General features: G+C 39.6%; 2 protein-coding genes across 2 annotated transcripts; both read left to right on the top strand.

Annotated features, from left to right (window-relative positions):
* Positions 1-3552: 3552 nt before the first annotated feature.
* Positions 3553-4565, top strand: LOC140939091 (uncharacterized). Its single transcript, XM_073388651.1, has 2 exons — positions 3553-3834; positions 4314-4565. Exons 1-2 carry the CDS (start codon positions 3596-3598, stop codon positions 4471-4473), a joined length of 399 nt encoding a protein of 132 aa, XP_073244752.1. The 5' UTR covers positions 3553-3595; the 3' UTR covers positions 4474-4565.
* Positions 4566-7046: 2481 nt separating this feature from the next.
* LOC140938200 (uncharacterized) lies at positions 7047-18443 on the top strand. Its single transcript, XM_073387718.1, has 7 exons — positions 7047-7889; positions 8553-9509; positions 10550-12457; positions 12960-13259; positions 14233-14544; positions 14949-15239; positions 16112-18443. The coding sequence occupies exons 1-7, from the start codon at positions 7169-7171 to the stop codon at positions 16192-16194; spliced, it is 4572 nt and encodes a 1523-aa protein (XP_073243819.1). The 5' UTR covers positions 7047-7168; the 3' UTR covers positions 16195-18443.
* Positions 18444-19778: the final 1335 nt, after the last annotated feature.

Here is a 19778-nt window from a genome sequence, read left to right as displayed (position 1 = left end):
TGATGCTTAGAACCTTGATTCTTCGGATCAATTTAGGTTTTTGGTAAACTTCCTATTTACCCCTCCCTTAAGCCATTATTTTGCCCTAAGTGAGAAGTGTTAATGTTAGCTTAGGGAAGGGGTAGGTGGGCGGTTTCCCAGAGAACAAAATTGTTCCAATTCTTCTTTTGTTTAATACCCAATACTACTATAGAACACAAAATAGACAGAATGGCTCAGTATTGTGAACAGTATTTAATAATATTTATATTTAAGTGCAATATCAAGTTGTTAACCCTTGGCTATGAATAATGAGCAGCGTGTGAGGAAAGATCTCATCCCTTGCTCGCTTGGTAAGCAAGCTTAGAAGGAAGGGTACATTTGTAGGCTATAGAGTAGTGACAAAAAAGGTGTGGGTCAGTAATGTTTAGCTTGTGGGCAAAGTTCAAAAAAACTCCATACTGGTCTCCTGATGAGCTGTCTTTGGAAGTAGTTGTCAAACAGTAAAGTTTACTGATTAACTTGGAGTGCGTACTGCCTCTGGAAATAATCGGTCGGTTATTTAAGTAAAGTTTAAGTTAAACCGCGATTTAAGAAATTTTTGAACCTCCAGATATCTTCCTCATTGGGTAAATTTAAGGAGGTAAATGCATTTCTAGTCTATACTATATGCTTTAATGCAACCGTTCACCAAAAATGGTGTTAAGATAAAAGCGTTGTGCAAACTGAAAATGACTTAGAACGCCGTTGTGTTAAGCACAGGTTAAACTCCGTTTAAATAACCGGCCCAATTTGTTTAAGAGGACATACGTGTCCAACAGTAAAGTTTACTGGAAATTTTATTTTTTTAATTTCGGGTCATTTAAATCATTCACGCGCTTGTACGACAAAACTGCCAGCTACACCGTCAGGATCCCTCTCCCCTCGCGTGTCTCCCTCTCGCGCGCCCGTTCTTTTTTGCCCACACTACTTCCAAGCGCCTGCTACGCAGACTATCTTGTTACGAAAGTCTTCCAAAATGGTACAATGTTCGTGAATATAAGTTTGTTTTACTCGCACACGAGATCCTATGTCACGCAATGGACGGCGACAACGTTATGTGGTGGCCTGTGTGTGTAGAGCCAACCCCTCCCCTCAGACAAAATCGCCCCTTGGCGGCGCAATTAAAATCGCCTTTCGGCGATTCTTGTTTGAATATATAGACCATTAGTGTTCCTTGTGCCAGCCCCAACGGTGTTGGTTTAGTGAGAACTGACTGCCGTCACCAGTTGGCATCCTAGAATAAGTTGCCACTCCTGGATCAAACTTCCCTCCCTTCTCATACCTCCAGTTATTTAAAGGTCAGGACAAGGTCTTTAATTTTTTTGTTCAGCACTCACTTGTGTGTACGATAGCTAAGTCCACTGTCATACAGTGTTCGGCACCAAGACGCTCAAATAGTGGTAAGATTTGGTGATTAGGGCAGTCACATAACTGTTTACTATCGATTTTCTTTTATTGTTTAAAAGATTGAATTTTAAAAAGGGTTGTTTTAAAAACAGTCACATAAAACTATCGCGGGAATTTGAGTAAATCAATAGCTCTTTGATTTAGTCAGAAACAGTGGAACTATTACCCACGGACTGAAAAACGGTTTTTCTCTTCTCGATTTTCGTTTCTCAAACTCAGTCAGATAACTGCAAGCTAGACGTGAAGTCAGTCATACTTGCAAATATCGTAAGACTCAGCTCAGACGAGTTCTGTTCTCTGTGGCAGCGATTAATCCTTAATTTTTCTTTCTTTGTTTAATTTTATGCATTTACAGGGATGTATTTCAGCTTTTAGTGCAAAAGGAAAGCGCAAACAAACTTTTTAAACAGCTACATTGGCGAGCAGTTCATGTTTATTTTTCAGCCACTAACACTGGCGGAAACAGATTAGATCATCCGTTCTATGGCTTCGTTCGCTACATATTCAGGCTTATCATTTGTCTGAAATCATCACCTTATTGTCTTACGTTAAACACACACTTCATGTCTCTTTTCTCCAGCCTTTTACATTCCTTCGAATTTGTAGGCACAATTATATGATTGTTAGGCCTGAAAAAAGCGTGTTCCCGCGTTTTTAGTCAAAACTATACCTCTTTGAAAAGGTATTAATTCGAACAATGTAAAAAACTCGCGATTTACCCGGGTAAGGGGAAAGAAAAGTTTGAATTCTAATTTGTTTGAACAGGCCTGGGCCAAACGTCAAACTTTTCATGAGACGTGAGTTAAGTTCATGAAAAGTTTGACTTCTGGCTCAGTTAAGTTCGTCTGAATGAATTTTGATCGTCTGATACGTTCTATATATCCGTTATCTGCTTCAGACGCAGACAGATGGAGCCTCCACCCGAAAAATACCCAAGTGCCCCCCCCCCCCCCCCCCCCGGGCTGAAGATCTTCTCCGGGACAAACACCGATTAACACGCGAATAACTAAACGTATATTTAGCCTCGTTCGGGAGAAACTTTACTATTGATCTGATTCAGCTGATTGTAGCCTGCGAAACAGACGTTTCTCCTCGCTCATCGCCGCCGGGGGACGCTTCGCGAGGAGGAACGTCTACGACTCAGCGACAGAAATTCTATATGATGACGTAAAATCTGTCCGGAATCTGGTCATAAGTGCTGATTGGACGTCGGAGTAGTTATATTGTTCTAACTATTGCTTACGAATGCTAGACAAAATATAAACGCAAGGGAGTCTATAACAAAATAGTCAATATTTCGGGAATATATTTCCGTTTCTAGAAGAAGCATTTGAGTTTCACCGAAGCTCGTTCGCAAATGAACTCGACACTTTACCAAAATCGACCAGGAGAAACGTTAAATTGAACAAATTTGCATCTGGAACCCCATGACCACCGGATTTATTATGTTAACATTGATTTGCATTAATAAATATTGACATGCCTAAATATCTTACTCAGTCTTAACCCAGCCACTAGTACATGGCAAGATTATTCAGTGCCCGCCGAGTATAACTCTCTTTTAACTCTGTGAGCCAAATTCCATCTTGGTTTTACCATTTCAGTGAAAGTGCTTTGACAGGAAATTTTGCATACTGCTATTTATGTCTAAGGATTTTACATGAAGAAAATTTGGATTTTGATGTGAACATATGTTTTCTTTGGTTGGAGTTCAACAAGTTTTTATTTGTTCCTTCAGGGGACAAAACTCATACGCAGGCAGAGTATGGTGAGTATTGTTTTTTTTTGTTGTTGTTGTTGTTGTTCTATTTTTATTGACAAACACTCTGCAAAAAGAAAGTGATGACATGCACTTATCTGCCAAAGATAAATGAATGATTATTTAATGATTATTGTTTTGTGTTTCTCGACATTAAGTCGGTCGTCAATGCGCTGTCGTATTGTCGAAATGAGAAAAAGAGAAAAAAAAGTAAACACAAATACAAAACAAAAAAATGTCTGTGGACTGGCTACAGCCTTAGCGGGTAATAAATCTGTTTTTAGGACGTCCGTATTATCTCTATGGACAAATTGTTTAAAACTGTTGTTCTGATCTTTAGTCACTTTTCTTTTATTCAAGTCTTCTAACATTCCCATTCATGAAGATTGCGCAAGATGCTTTAACGACATGAAAATCAACAAGAAATATGGCTACATGATCATGTCGATCAAGGACAAGAAAGAGGTGGTAATCGATGAAGTCGGAAAGCCGTTTCTCCCGGACTGCACCCAAAGGGAAAACGAAGAAGTGTTTAACAGACTGAGAGAAAGGATTCTGGCTAAGGAGCAAGAACCTAAGTACCTATTGTTTGATTTTAAGCTGGAAACTAGTGATGGCCGAAGAGAAAAGATAGCATTCATCAACTGGTAAGTTCAGTAAGTGCTTAGGAAAACATGAATTAATTAAGTTACAGCAGTCTTAAGTCTTGAGCTCCACTGGCACGTACGTTATCTTGAACAGAACAGTGGGTTTCTATTTATCATACTATTACGCGCGACCAATGCGTTATGGTTCACGTGGTCCGAGCGAGATTTTGAGGCCGTTCGTCTCGGATGCGTCCCCAAATCGTTGACCGAGAAGGCCTGGGAATACACCGTACAAGGACTCGGTAACATTTGGTACCATACTACCACTTACCTGACCACGTCAGGTACTCTGTTCTTCTAGATTGAAGATCTTTTTGCGTCATTTCAAATGCTCTCTCGTCCTTGCTCGCCTTATAAAAACTAACCCAAAAAACTAACAATCAGCAGCAGAGGGAGCCCATCAGGACTGAGTCTGGTACATGTCAACTTTGCTGGTGAAAACTGTTTCGAGTGTAAGCTTTCTTTCTTCATTTTTTTAGGTGCTCTGACAACTGTTTGGTCGATAAAAAGATGGTACAATCAAGTACTGCGGATGCGTTAAAAAAGGTTCTTCAAGGTGTTAGTGCGCACATTCAAGCAAACGATGCTGACGAGTTGGAATATAATGAAATCGCCAGGGAAGTTACACGGAAAAAGTAGAGATTCAAATTACATTTTCATGGTGGCAGGCACTCTAACTATCAGCGGCCACGCATGAATATCGTGTCAAATAAAATATTTGTTTAACTGTTATAAGGCGGCTTAATGTTACATTTGTACTTTTATAGTGTATTTTGAAGGAGTACACGCCAAAAAATTTGTCACACTAAATCATTTCCCTCAGTCTCCAAGCCCGCTAGATCACACTTGCCCTTAACGATTGTTTATCTCCTCTCTGGATCCCAAAATGCAACGGTACAACTCACTCCCAGGGCGACGTGGCCATATGCACCAAATACTAGCTACATAGTCATAAAAAATCGTCGGGGAGCATGACGTACTGAAAAGTCTAAAAGAAAGGAAAATATTGGGTTCTGTACCTTGCTGTCACTGATGAACACATAAGAACAAAATTCTGGAACAATTGTCGCGTTTGTCAGAACGCATCCTAATCTTGGTGCTCATGTGGTACAAAGCCAACCATTTTCTAGGTATCACGGGCGACTGCAAATTACCCGCCCCTATTAATTTTATCAGGAGCATCTCGGCTGGGAAACTGGACTCCTTTCGACTCTATTACGTTTCCTTTAGTGAGGAACGCGGATCTGTAATCAATGATTAGCTCTAGTTTTAGCAGACGCTTTAGTATTCCCAAGTCCACGGCAAGGTGGAGAAAACGAACTTAGATAAATTAGAAGGACTGACCTTTATTTAAAAAAGGTACGAGAATCAGTTCCTTTGTTTGTGTCGGAAACACACGTATTTCCTATCATTTTTTGATGTAGGCCATCTTATATAGAAGCCCCTAAAACAGCTAAAACACTGACCCATTCCCATCCCGGAGGGGTACTCACCTATAAAATTGACGGGGGTGCTTGTCGGAAAATTTCGAGAACACCCCGAAAAGATACAAGAATCTTGTTTTATGGGCGTGTCCCAAATTCATTTTCACCCCTATAAGAGTGTACTAATTCAACAACAAACTGGCACTGAAAATTTAATAGTAATAAAGAGTAACTTTCGAACACTTTCTTCTCAAGGACTTTTTGAAAGTATTGTCATAAATCTTTATCCTAATAAAGCGTATCAACTTTGGCAGCAGTCATTTTAGGTTTTAGCACCCTAAGCGTTACCAATCCACAAATTTGAACCCCTAAAAGGTACAACGAGAACCTCCGTCATTTTTATAGGGGAGTACCCCCTTCGGGGTTCTCAGTCGTCTTCGTAACGCGAACGGCGGGAGTAGCCGGAGAAGAGAGAGGGTGTCTCTTCCTCGCTTTCATACTTCCCAACACATCATGCGTAGTTCAATGAGAGACGGCAGGAGCCCATAACGATAAGTCCGATTAAAAGGTACTGTGACAGTACAGCTTGAAAGCATTCTAAGTGGATTCACAAATGTTCTGATTCTTGAAAGCAACGACTAGCATCTCTGTTCTATCGGTCAATAGAGAAGAGAAGTGTGACGCCACAAAACTTTAACTCTGTGAAATTGTGAAATTGGTTAGCATACTCAGAAAGAACCAGATCAAAAGGCCCCCTTGCCAAAAATCAGCCTGCCAGTGCAAATTGTTGCGGGCACCGGTTTGCTCTGATGACTCCCTCTTATATAAATGGAGTCGCCGGAGAGCATGACGTTAACGATCTATACCTCCTCAGCAATTTGCGCTCAGGCTGATTTTGATTTTGTGACGTGTTCACTTTTCTTCTCTAAATCACCAGGAAAATTTCCCTGAAATGATGAGCGCTCAGTGCACAGAGACTTTATTTATGACACCTGTGGAACACTAGTTATGACTGTGATTCACTCGACTAACCAAGATGGAGTGGATTGAGTGGCTACTAAAGCACAAATATCCTATTCAATCCTATCCTTTTGGTCTTGCTGCAGTTCTTTAAAATTCACAGCTTTTCTCTTTTACCAGCCTCAGGCTAGTATACTGCAACCTAAATAAGTATCAAAGTAAACTTGGGAGTATTAAAAAGATCTCATTGGGAACCAGGTTAAAAATCGCCGCTCGCAAGGAGACTGAGGTGAGAGTTGGAGAAACTCTCCTTCACTTGGGATGTTGCAGCCCGTACACTACCCTGCGAACAGAGTCTCCTTCGATCTTCCTAGATCCTAGATTGGGAAAGATCGAAGCGACTAGGCTAGCAGGGTACTTGTACACAGACGTTGTTTTATTTTTTTTTTCGTCCTTTGCGGTCAATGTTCCGTTTCCGTTTCCGTGATTGCGTTTCCGCTTCCGTGATTGCGTTTCCGCTTCCGTTTCCGTGATTCCGTTTCCGTTTCCGGATTCCGGATTCCGGATTCCATGTTTTTGTGCTGCCGTGAGCTAAAATCAAAAATTGAGACAAATAAAAGTGAAATTTTACTTAAAAAAGAAATAAAAGTACATTAAAGAATAGACAAAATAACAACAACAACAACAACAACAAAAATAATAATAATAATAATAATAATAATAATAATAATAATAATAATAATAGTGATAATCAATAATAATGATAATAAACGAGCTACATTCCCGCCTCACCGCCAAAGACTGGCGACGAGTTGTAGGTGGGGCAAATATCGAAGATGGCACCTCGAGAACTATTTATGTTGCAAGAAATTGAAATTTTATTTACACGTACGTGATCGCTTCGATGAGGAAAGAGTTATCTTAAATTTTTGACCGTCCACTGTACAGCCATGAACAAAGTAGAGTTTGCTGTCTGTCGAATCAAAGAAAAGCTTCCCGGGAATCAAGGTTTTGCGACAAAGGGAAGTGGCTGTGTTGTTCACAGTGAGTCGCTTACTTCTTCGTGGGGTTGGAAATGCCATTATTTCATTGTCACTCCAAGCGTCGTGCTGTGTCGGGAAGATCTAGCTTCAAACAAGGTCTTTTTGGCAGAATTCCTGAGCAAAGATAAACGAGGACTAGAAACTTTTGAGATTAAGCAAATGGCCGAAGTTTGCAAGGATGTTGTTGGTCGGCGTTTGGATAGTGCTGACCTCGATCTATATCTGACCTTTTTATCTGTAGAACCGTTAGACAAGCGTGGATTTCTGAAAAGAATGGTCAAGAAAGGCAGTTTGCAAACCTACCGACCACTGGAAAGCTTGGAATCCGAAAATAAAACGATAGAAGAACTCACTGAAGGATTATTTTGCCATGTCATCGTTGACCTTTTTAGTGATCAAGAAGCGACAAACTCGCCATTCACAACTCAAACTTACAAACTCGTTTATGATTTCCAGACTCGCGAGTTTAGTCTTCAAGACTTTGGCGGAACGTTGATACATTTCAACAACGAAATACCTCCAATTGGCGCTGTCGTTTTCACCAAGAAAGGTGAATTCGCCGGTCTCCTGCGGAACTTTTCAAGTGACTCGGTGACAGCGATCTTTTTGCCGCAGCCCTTCAAAGCAGGTATAATTACCCTTTGCTCTGAAAATCAGTGATATCGTGCGATAATTGTTTTGAATCCGAGCCTGCCATTTAAATGATTGTGTTTTAAGCTTCTTACAGTTTTAATGACTTGTTTTGGAGTAATCTTGCTTTAATATGTATAACACACCGCAATTAAAATATTGTGACTTGTGATGTTAATAGTCTTGGTCAGCAATATTATCTAGAACTTTCCCGCAATATTTGCCAACAGAAACTTTAAGCGCTTAAGTTCCCCGATTAAACCTTATTTTTAGAGGTTTTGTGGTTAAGTTTGGAATAATTTCCTGCGTATAATGGTGCCCATACAGCTGTATTTTGCAGAACACTTATTGGCTGATTTATGATTTTATGTAAACACACTGCCTTTCGTGATGTTTTCATAACCCACTGCGTTCACCAATTTTTATTCCCTGAGGGTACATGAAGTGTGAAAGTTTAAATGTTTTGATTTCCTCTTTCTTCTTTGCCTTTCTTTTGCGACATGCCAGGCTATAAAAAAATTCAATAAATAAAAAATAACAATAAAATTATTCCAGCTAAAGGAAATAATTGGAACCTCAACATTCTAACCAACTTAGTAAATTGTTTATTCTGAACTTTGGAATTAATACATTTTAATAATAATATTGATTTTTGTTTTAGAGGATGGTGAGAGAGATGGCACAGCATTAAGCACTAGAGATGAAACAAGTGTTGAAATTAATGGAGATGTAACATCAGAAATTACCTTGAAACAGGAAATTCAACTTGAATCCCATTCTACCAAGTTAGTTGATGACACCCCTCATGCTGAAGGATATTTTGAAGATGTTTTTCCACAGAAAAATAACAATGTATCACGACCTACTGATAATGATGTTGACAGAGGGAACAATAATTATCCTAACAGCGGGGATGTTATCCAAAATGGAGGTGATGATAGAGCTGGGAGACAAGACAACAGTGGTGTGCTTGTGGTCAAGCAGTTTCAAGAATGTCCAGAAAATCTTATTCCTGGTAATAGAGCTGAAAATGTCGAAACTGAGATGTTGTTATTGTCTACAGACAACACAGTTGAAGTTAAAGAATGTGAAGAGAAAGGTGGATCAGGTTTTTTTGATGAGACAGTGAACAATAATTATTCTGATGCAGTGGAAGATATCCAGAAAAAGGCAGGAGACTCTGGTGAGAAGCAAGTGAGCTGTGATGGGCCAGGAAAAGCATCTGTGGAGACAACAGTTCTGGAGGAGGGGCAGGTACTTGTTTGCAAGACAGCCGAAGATGATGATACAATAAAAAGTGCAAGTGATGTGCCAGAAAGGTTCTCTGATGTAGAAGTAGATCCTTACATGGAGGAAGAACCTTTAGGCCATCTTGATAAGCAAGAGACTAGTGTACTGGTACATGTTGGAGACCCTTGTTCACTTGAAAATGGATCAAGTGCCATAGAGGAGCTTCCAGATGAATCCCACGGGGCAGTAAGAGCTGCTGATTGTGAAGGCACCATGTCAGACTCAACTGAGACTGCAACACATGGTGGTGGAGTTGAAGTAGTAGATGAATCAACATCCAGGGAGAGCATCACAGGACATGACAGCAGTTTAATAACTGTCGTCCAAGGTATCACTCTTTAGTCTTTGTTATTCTTACAAATTTCAGAAAAATCATGCATGCATTTAGCAGCAAAATAATAACCAGCAATTAGGTAACAGTATCCTCGCAAGGTACAGACAGTATATAGCAGATGCGCAAATGATGACTTTCTTGTGTAGAAAAATAAATGTCTTCTAAGTGTCTTGTTCAAATGATTGTATGACTGGTGGCATGTGTGATTTAGGCAGTTGCTATTTCTTAAATAGACGGAAGCTGTGTCCTTTGACTATCCTGAGCGTATTTCATTACTGTCGAACATTTAGTTGAGTACACCTCTGGTAATCAAAGAGTTGATCATTTGTCCCTCCCGTTTTGTAGGTAAGATCTGTTCTCAGGTGAAACCCCTAGTCAACCTAGCTTTCATTTCGGAATGTCCTTTGTTTCCAAGCTCTAAGAATTATTCATAGGGGATAAAGGAATTTTGTTCTATTGTGAGAAAAGATTTTACCTACATTAGATACCTGACATTATCTGGTCAGTAGGGTGTCACCATACAGGCTTATTTCACTGTAATAGTAATCAAAGATCAATAAATAGGCCACTTCCGAGTTACAAGAACCCTCATTTTCAAAGGCTGATCCCTCGTCCTCGTTTTGATACAGAGGCCCAAGGAAACTCTGAAATGGTGTATTTAATTTTCCTCATTTTAATCTAATCTATTGCTGCCCACCTAAACTTTTCCTCCCTCTGCTCTATTTTTTCTGGAGAACCCTGGTATCCCCCTACCCCCCTCCCCCTGGCTGTCATTTGTCCAGGTTGAAAAAATTCTCAGGTTATGCTAGGGCATCCACTACTCTTGATAGATTCAAGACAAATTTGGTTACATTCTCTTTCATTTTTTTGCATTATGCTCTAGTAATATTTTTGTGATTGCAAGGTAGTCACACAATATTTGGTTAGTTGTAGAAAAAGGAATGAAATTGGTTTTTCACGGTATTGCTCTTTTGTATGTGTTGAAACATTAGTTACATTATTATATTGATAACAATGACTGATGTTACTTTTAGTGGATGGAACATCTCTACCAGTGGAAACCAACAAAAGTAAAGAACAAGGAGAGCTTGAGGACTCTGAAACAATTGTTTCAGAAAAGGTACCTTCAGAGAGTAAAGGTGTGTCTTCAGCAGAACAACCAGGCATATCTGGGGAACAGTCAACTGCATGTTTTTCTGATGAGGATGATGGACAGATTACAGACCTCAAGAAAGATACATGTATTCCTGCAGTTAATCCAGGTGTCATCTTTGAAGACATGCAAGTGAGTGCAAACACAAAAACAGAAGGTGCAGGTGAAACATATTCTGCCCAGGTGCCCGTTATCACTGTGGAGGCAAGTGACATTGATAATCTGGTTGGTACAAAACCAGAAGATTCATGTGAGACAGATTCTACTCAGATGCCTGGTAACATTGTTGATATTGAGCCAGGTGATGTTTATAATCTGGTCTCTGTAAAGCCAGAAGATGCGACTGAAACAGATCCTACCCAGATGCCTGGTAGCAGTGCTGTTGATATTGAGGCAGGTGACATTGATAATCTGTTCGGTGCAAAGCCAGAAGATGCAAGAGAAACAGATCCCACCCAGATGCCTGGTAGCAGCGCTGTTGATATTGAGGCAGGTGACATTGATAATCTGGTTGGCGCAAAGCCAGAAGATACAAGTGAAACAGATCCTACCCAGATGCCTGCTGGTAGCATTGTTGATATTGAGACAGGTGATGTTGATAATCTGGTCGGTGCAAAGCCAGAAGATGCACAAGAAACAGATCCTACCCAGATGCCTGGTAGCAGCGCTGTTGATATTGAGGCAGGCGACATTGATAATCTGGTCGGTGCAAAGCCAGAAGATACAAGTGAAACAGATCCTACCCAGATGCCTGCTGGTAGCATTGTTGATATTAAAGCAGGTGACATTGATAATCTGGTCAGTGCAAAGCCAGGAGTTTCAAATATCATGGATATTGGGTCAGGTGATGTTGACAATCTGGTCATTGCAAAGCCAGAAGATGCAAGTGAAACAGATTCTACCCAGATGGCTGGCAGCACTAATATAGCTATGTGTATTGAAACAAGTGAACAGGTATCTGGTGAGTTGGAATTAGTCACACAGGGCAACCAAGAATTTACTCGCGTTTCTGAAGTGACAGTCAATACCTCACATGACAGTTTGAATGTTTCTGTTTGTAATACTTCTGCAATTGAGGATATTACTGAAATAGGTTTAAAAGATGATGGTAATTTGAAAGAGGACAGTTGCAGCCGTGAAAGTGTACTTGAAAATACAAATGGAAAGGGTTCTTTAATTGACACTTCACAAATCGTAGAAAGAAATGGTAGTAGACAACCTTTGCATGAAAATGAAGTTGAAGATGTAGCTGACACTGATGATCACAATCTGAAAGGAGATAATCAGGGCCATGATGATGTAGACACAAATCTTCATGAGAAAGATAATTCAATTGACGTTTCACAAACAGCAGAATCAAACAGTTTTGGAGAATTAAATGGCCAACTTGGAGAACCCTGTGTGGTTGAGAATGACATGAGACCACATGAGGATTCGATTGATAGTGATGGTAAAAATAATGTGGAAAATGCATCTGGTGAGACTAAAAATGTAGGTGAACAATATGAACTTGCAAATATTACGGAACAGTGTTCTCAGAAGTTAAACAGTATTCAAACCAGAGAAGATAATGAGAAAGTTGTGATGCATGAAGAAGTAAATAACAAAGTAACTGAACGTGAACGTGACATTACAGAAACAACTGGAGTCAGTGAGGAATATGCTGACAAAGAGAGGATTTCATTTAAAAAGACATCTACTGAATATAATGACAACCATGCAAATAAGGAATTCCTTGAGGATTCATCACCATCTGAGGATACTGTTGCTGTGCAAAGAGTAGATGCAGGTATTGAGAATAAATTACATTTGTACTTAAATGCACTCCACTCCAGTATAACCTTGAAAGAAGACATTTTATTTACCGGTAGTTAGTTTTAGGTAAATTCTTTGGCCACCAAGGGCTGCTTGAGCACTGCCCTGAGTTAATAGAGAATGCACCCAGTCTTAAAAACACAGAGATATACCAAAATTCGAAGACCCTTTTTATGGAGGAATTATGTGACGGTCATTTTCCAAAATTTTATCCAGACTGGTCCAAGGGCTAGACAACTTGGAGTTGAAAACACTGCCTTAATCACAAGAAAATTCAGTTATTCAGGTGCAAATATTCCATGTGAAAAGCAGGTTTAATTCCAGCTTTAGTTCCAGCAGTCTAAACGTACATTACATACATGTATTTCGGTTTTATCATTGCATTGGAACAATATTGTTTTTTTCTTAGCATGTACTGACAATGAATTGAGCAAACAAGAATATAAGTTGATCATTAGTTATGAATGTTCTTTCAGATGCTCTTCTTTCTGAAACTATTACAAACAGCCCCCACATTCTGAGAGATTTAGGATCCTGTTTAGATACTGAATACCAGTATGGTAAGGTACCATGTTGGAGAGACCTGGCAGAACTTTTGGCCATTTCTCCAGAGGACTATGAAGATTGCACCACCTTCTCACTGACAAGCCCAACTGAGGATTTGTTCGTGTTCCTGTCAGCAACAAAACCTCAACTTACAATTCAGGAAATTAAGGAGGCACTGAAAGAAATCGACAGGCTTGATGTGGCTCATCTTCTTGATAGGAAGGTTGCAGGTTGGTCTCTTGAGTGAAAACAAAGAAAGCAGAAATAATAAGACTCAGTCACTGAGGATCATAAAAAATTTACCTGGTTTCCAAAGACACAATTATCATGAATGAACCTGCACATATTTTTTTGTAGAGGAGTGACCCAAAGTCTGCCAATAGCTAATCATTATTTTACACCCTTTCTGCACACATTATTTCCTAGTAACATCAACCGCCTGGATCCTTCCATGTAATCCTTCAGACCCAGTGGTAGCAATTTCAGTTTTGAGGCATGTAGGTCTTCACTTGGCCATGAAATAAAAATATTTTTTGGTCTGATGGGTTCATTTGGGAATAGTCTTAACCCCATTCCCCTTGATCCACCACAGTGTGGCCAGGCAAACATTCTTACTGATGCAGTATAAGAATATACACATATTTGTTGTAAGGCTCATGATACAACTAATTAGGCCCTTTACAGAACAAAATTTTTTGTCACATGCTTGGATACCAGTCGGCAACAGTGGATGGCAAGTCATGTAAGTGTTCATTCAGATCACAAAGCTTTGAGTGTCATCCATTGAAGTATTCCTAGTTTAATTATTCTGTTGAAGACTTACAAGATGTTTGAATTAACATCGAAAGGCTTCGCCTGATTGTACTCAAAGCTTTGTGAGCCATTGCTAACTGGTATCCAAGCACTTTACAAAGTTCTGCGAAGGGCCCATTTTCTCTTTGGCTTCTGATTACTGGCTAAGTGAGTGGGCCTTGTTTCATAAAACCATTTTACGCTAATTTAATCTTTTTTTGTGATGGCCTACAGTTAACTGACAGTGGCTGATACCTTAATTGGAAGCTTATGTTAAACATGTTAAAAGGACATCTATTACGCCTTAAGAAACATTTTCAAACACATTTTTTGTGTGTCAGGAGTTGACTTATTCAATCAATTTGTTACTTTTTGTTAGTGTAACAAAGGTGATGATACTTTTATTGCTAGGTGGTCTCATCAGAGAAGAAAGTATTCTTGGCAATCTGGTTGAGAGAGATGACACTGGTATTCTGGGCCGCATGGCAATGAAACTTGACAGAACGAAGACAAACAACTGGAAAGATCTTGCACTTCAACTGCGTGTACCACCCCGTGTGCTGAGGAACTTTGGGTCTCATCAGGGGCATAATCCAGCCTTAATGTTGTTCAAGTATATTCCAATATTTGATCCAGATGTGACACTGGATCACCTTAAAGGCTGTCTCACCTCAATTGGCAGACAAGATGCTGTTACGGTTTTAGAAAAAGCCAGCATACCAGGTACTTCAAACAAGACTAGTAAACTTTTGTTTCATATTGAATAGGACAAAACAAATCAATTCTAGTCATTGCTTTTGACTTATGTGTGAGCCTGCACCGCAGACAGAACTAAAATTCTCTCGGTCCATCTGCCAAACAGTACTAAAATCCTTGTTTTGGGCCCCTACCTGTGTACCAGGGTTTGAGTACGTGCAATGATTGGCCTTTAGAAAAAGCCAGTGTCAATTTGCCAATCTGGTTTAAGGGAAATTCAATACACATTTCCGTTTGGTGTCCAGAACAAGGGTATCGGATTCAGTCTACTTCAAAGATGTTACTAACCGGCATGAGATTGTTTTCAGGTAATGGAAATTAAGGAATCTTTAAGGATTCCTTTTTGCTGACTGTTTGTTTTGCATTTGAAGGAGATGAGCCTGTCAAAGACATTCTCGATGATTCAGATCTACTTGATCGAATAACCGACATGTTGAATGATGACTCTACCCATCATTGGAGACACCTTGCGAGGGCACTCAATATTCCACCTGAAAAATGCAAGATCTTTGAACCAGCAGAAGACAATAACAGTCCGACCAAATTGTTGTTCAAAAGCATTGAGAAATGCGAGCCTGATTTGACATTTGAAGAACTTGTACTAGCCCTTGTAGCCATGAAAAGACAAGATGTCTTAGATGTCCTTCAAAAATATTTTTCAAGTAAGTTCAATTTTCTAGTTTGAAATCCTATGCATGAGTGCCGGGTACTTTCACAGACAGGTTATCAGTAAGAAAACTTAGCACTCTTTTTACTTTTATGGGGAATTTATTTTGTTTTACATCACAAATAACAAGCCTTTTTGTGGAAAACATTTATTTCTGGTAGTTATCTTCAAGTTGAAATTATTGCTTTACCCTCTAAGTCGATTAATCCTTCATCGTCACTTAATAATGAAGGGTAAATATCATGAAAATGAAGGAAGTTATCATCAAAGATAATAGTCTTTATTTATAAAAATTCTTGTGTTTAGAAATGTATGTTTCCCAACCATTCGATAGATTTCACCAATATATCATGACTAGGAAAAATTCCAGAATCTATCCCAGCAGTCATGTCGATTTGTGATATTGGGCAGGGGACGGGAGGGAGGGGTAGGAACTGAAGTAAGGTCAATAGAGGACTGGTATCTAGCTTAAACTTTTGCTGACTGATTGCTATCATTCCCATTGGTCAAAATTTATTTATTGGTGACCATCGCGCAAACGTGAAACAGGTTGCTGGACAAAATGGAAAAAGTTCCAAATTTCTTTGACTCCTTTCTGGCCAGATGATTGGGGTTGTCTTCTCGTTAGTGGGCAAAATCGTCGTGCTCAAGCCTACAAAATCTGGAGCAATTGGGAAACTATAAAATCCCCGATCATCTGGGATTTTCCTTAACGGCATAAAGGCATAAAGTGTTTAGGCAGCGAAGGACACTCTATTGGTTCAAGTAACAGATGCATTGTTAGTTTTCGTTTTTTGAATCCCATTGATCCAGTGGTCTTTTCATTATATCAAGTGCACATGTTGAGAGACTATGTTTGTACACCAGGTGATGACATTGATCAGATTTTGGAAGAGAACAATCTCCTTACACCAGCAGAAGATCCGTTAGTGGACCAGAAGGAAATCTAGCGTTGTTCTCTTGGAAAAGAGAAGTAAAGAATGCAGCAAAGTTACCTGCTTGCAGAGGCCTCTTTTTCCTCTTTGGGACATGAGGCGGGCCTCTGTCAGCATGGAAGCAACAAAGGGATTTCTTGTGTGAAGTTTGAATGTAGGATGTAATGTTCTTATTATACCAGTGGCATCTGAATTATGATGCACACAAAGGAAACTTTTCATGTTGAAAATGCTAAATGATCTCGATACATTATTGTATCTTCTGTTTAAAAAAATTGATGAAGCAGGAAAATTATATTTTCAATAGCCCCTCTACATTTAGGACTAATTTTAGGTATTCAGTATGACGCCATTAAGGACCCTGAATTTTAGACCACCTGTTTGCACCCCCTTTTTGAACGACGTTTCTTACAATCTTGCTGTGACAACATCAGAATAAAGTATTTCGTTTCGCGTATTCGAAGGGGACAGAAGGCAAACCGTTGTTGCTCGGAGTATCTCTGGAAGGTCGTAATTGTTCACCAGTAGGCTGATTTAGAAACAGAACGGGAACGTCAGCTGACGACGGCGCGCGCAAATCAGACAACTGCCTTGACCAATGGCAGAGCGGCAAATTAAGCACCGGAAGTCGTGTTTGGTCCTTTCCGCGCGCTTTCCCGTCGTCAACTGACGTTTCCGTCCTGTTGCTAAATCAGCCTAGTAGGATGCCTAAAATGTTCGCAATTCTACAATTAGTTTCGGCTCCATTGTTGCCGACTTGACCATTTAAATTTTTGTAAGGTTCACAAGATGCTTCAAAGGTTTTGCCTCTATACTGAACACGCGCCTAGAACGGATGAAATCTTAGCTGATAGTTATTCAATTTAGTGAAACTTTCGTTCACAGTGAACAGTACCTGTGTGTTCTTTTCATAAAAATATTTCATCAAGTGTGATTATATCTAGGAAGTCTAATTTGGTCAAAACACAGCCACGAATCATTATTTAATTATCAATTTATTTAGACGTGCTATGTAAGTTATAGAGATACATGTATTAATTAGAAACTTATTAAATTAATTTGTTGTATTTATTTGAAGGCTTTTTCAAAAGGTTCAGAAGTAATTCCAAGGATATGTACAAATATTTAGTGATCTTGTAGACATTCAATGGCTGTATTTATTGTTATAAACATTTTGTATATAGTAGTACAGTAGTTCTTTGTAAGATATTTTGTAAAGTATCTTTGCTTATTAAGTGATTGGTTGTTTAAAAGGGCTAAAATATATCACTTAAAAGTACACATCAGCCACAAAAAGTTAAAACAGGGAGCAAAAGTGACCCCGCCCACCCGCTGTTTAGGCCAGCCAATAGTTGTGGGCTCATCTGCTTTCGGGCTCTAACGCTGGCATTACTAGATTTATCTCGTCACGCAACACTCTCCTCGGAGTATTGCTTGACGAAACAATCAGTTTTCAAGACAGTGACTGCAGCTTGTTTGAAAAAAAAAAAAACAGGTTTTACTCTTCTTTTGACGGCAGAGAAATGCCTTTTGTTGCGTTTTCGTGCTCGTTATCATCGCCGTCCTGATTGCTTGAACTTGCTTATTTTCGTTCAAGGAAGATTTTTTTTCTTCTCAGGCTGCCGCCCTCTTTCTTCGCGTCTCGTTCACTCTCCTTACTAAGTCAGAGCGAGACTGCTCACAGTCTACATCTTTTTTTTCAGTAAATGTAGTGTGTGAGTTAATTTATTTTACCGTTCTAATTTAAATCAGGGTTCGTACAGAGAATTCAGTTCTTGAAAAATTTCTTGAAATTTGCCCAGCAATTTTCCTGACCTGGAAAAAGTCTTGAAAATAGAGATATAGTCTGGAAAAGTAGTACAAAGTCTGGAATTTTTTTTCTTCAAAGCTACAACAAGTGCTTAATAAGTGAATTTTTCCCCGTGGTCAAATCTCATTCCATATCGCCCGTATTTTAATCACAGAATGAGAAGTTTCATAATTCTCTATGTCCGCATTGCATCGTGGTTACCGTGCGTTTGCAGTGCATCATGAAAAAAGCTTGGTTCCTGCGTTTTTCAAGGTCTCTATTGATCACCCATTTGTTTTATAACCTTGAGTTTGGAAACTAAGTATTGTTTTGGAAAAAGTCTTGAATTTTGGATCCAAAAATCTGTATGAACCCTGCTAAATGCAATTCTCTGTTTACAACAGATGTCTAATCTCATACGATTGCAATGTACCATTAAAGTTCGTTATTAAAATTGATCAATCGAGTGTTTAAAGACATGTGTCTGTACTTGGATAGAACTTATAGTTCCTTGTCCAGGGGCGGATCCAGGATTTTTTTTAGGAGGGGGTGCACTCGTCTCTTGCGCTACTTCAACACCAATAAACCACATAATTTTTTTTTCTGCAGAATACCAGTTGTATTAGAAAACCGTAGGTCATCTCAGGGGAGGGTGCGCACCCCCTGCACCCTCCCCCTAGATCCGCCCCTGTTGTCAGTTGTCGTTTATATGAGCAACAGCAGGGTACTAACCATCAGTTTTTTTTCCATGACTTCTGCAAGGTCCATCATATCTCCATCTTCGCATGACTTTGAAAACCTACGCTTTGACTCTTTTTATAACATGAGCACAGGTTGTTGAAGTGTCAACAACGAGTAGGGGATTTTCTCAGTACTATAAAGTAATACTGTTGCGTCAGTCAACGTCATTTTGGCGGGAAAACGTGATAGCCGTCGTCATTCTACTACGAGTTTTAACGAAAATGTCGTAGACTATCGTGGGCCGGGGCGGGAAAAAATTATCAAATTTTAAATAGAAGTTTTTAAATCATTTTTGAGACCGGGAGTGGCTAGGGCTAAACCTTCTCCAATAAAATTAACCGCACTATTTTTTCAGGTGAAAAATAGTACAATGAAGCTTTCCGGGTTGAATATTTTCAAGAATTCGGGAAAAAAACTTCCAGTTAAATCTCTTACTCGTAGTCGTCTTCGTCCTCAAATCTAAAGCTCTCTATTAAATGGCCAGGGGAGAAGGTGCCAAGAGCTCCATTACATAACCCCATACCTGCCAACTCTCCCGGTTTCGGCCCGGGAGTCTCCAAGTTTTTCATCAAATCTCCCGATCTCCCGGTTAGAGCACCAAATCTCCCGGATAAAATGGACTTTTGAGCATTTCTGTGCTTTAGTTTGAAATTTAGTCCATTTTTTCACAAAATTCTAACTTTTTTTATTCATTGTACAGTTTCTGGGACATTTTTGCACATGTTTACTTAATGACAAAGATTAGTTCGTCATTACAATGATGAAAGCGCATTTTGATCCCATGTACGTCGTGTAATACGTCATATAATGTCCTAAGGCAATTTGTTGGCCGGGGGGGGGGGAGTGGGGGTGTTGGTGCTGTTGACATTCGGGGGTGGGGGGGGGGTGTAGTGCAAAATAGAGAGTCTCCAGATTTTAGATCTCCGGAAGTTGGCAGGTATGTAACCCTGAAGGTTTGGAATGATGCCACACAGGAACCTGGCCACAGAGGAGCTAGATAAACACGATCCAAACAGATTTTGAGACTAAGACTAACCTTTCTGGGTACCACTTCTGGAAGGTGCAAATA

This window comes from Porites lutea, chromosome 5, assembly GCF_958299795.1.
Source record: "Porites lutea chromosome 5, jaPorLute2.1, whole genome shotgun sequence".
NCBI classification, from domain to species: Eukaryota; Metazoa; Cnidaria; class Anthozoa; order Scleractinia; family Poritidae; genus Porites; species Porites lutea.
Note: the sequence above shows the minus strand (reverse complement) of the source record. Positions and strands in the feature narration are given on the sequence as shown.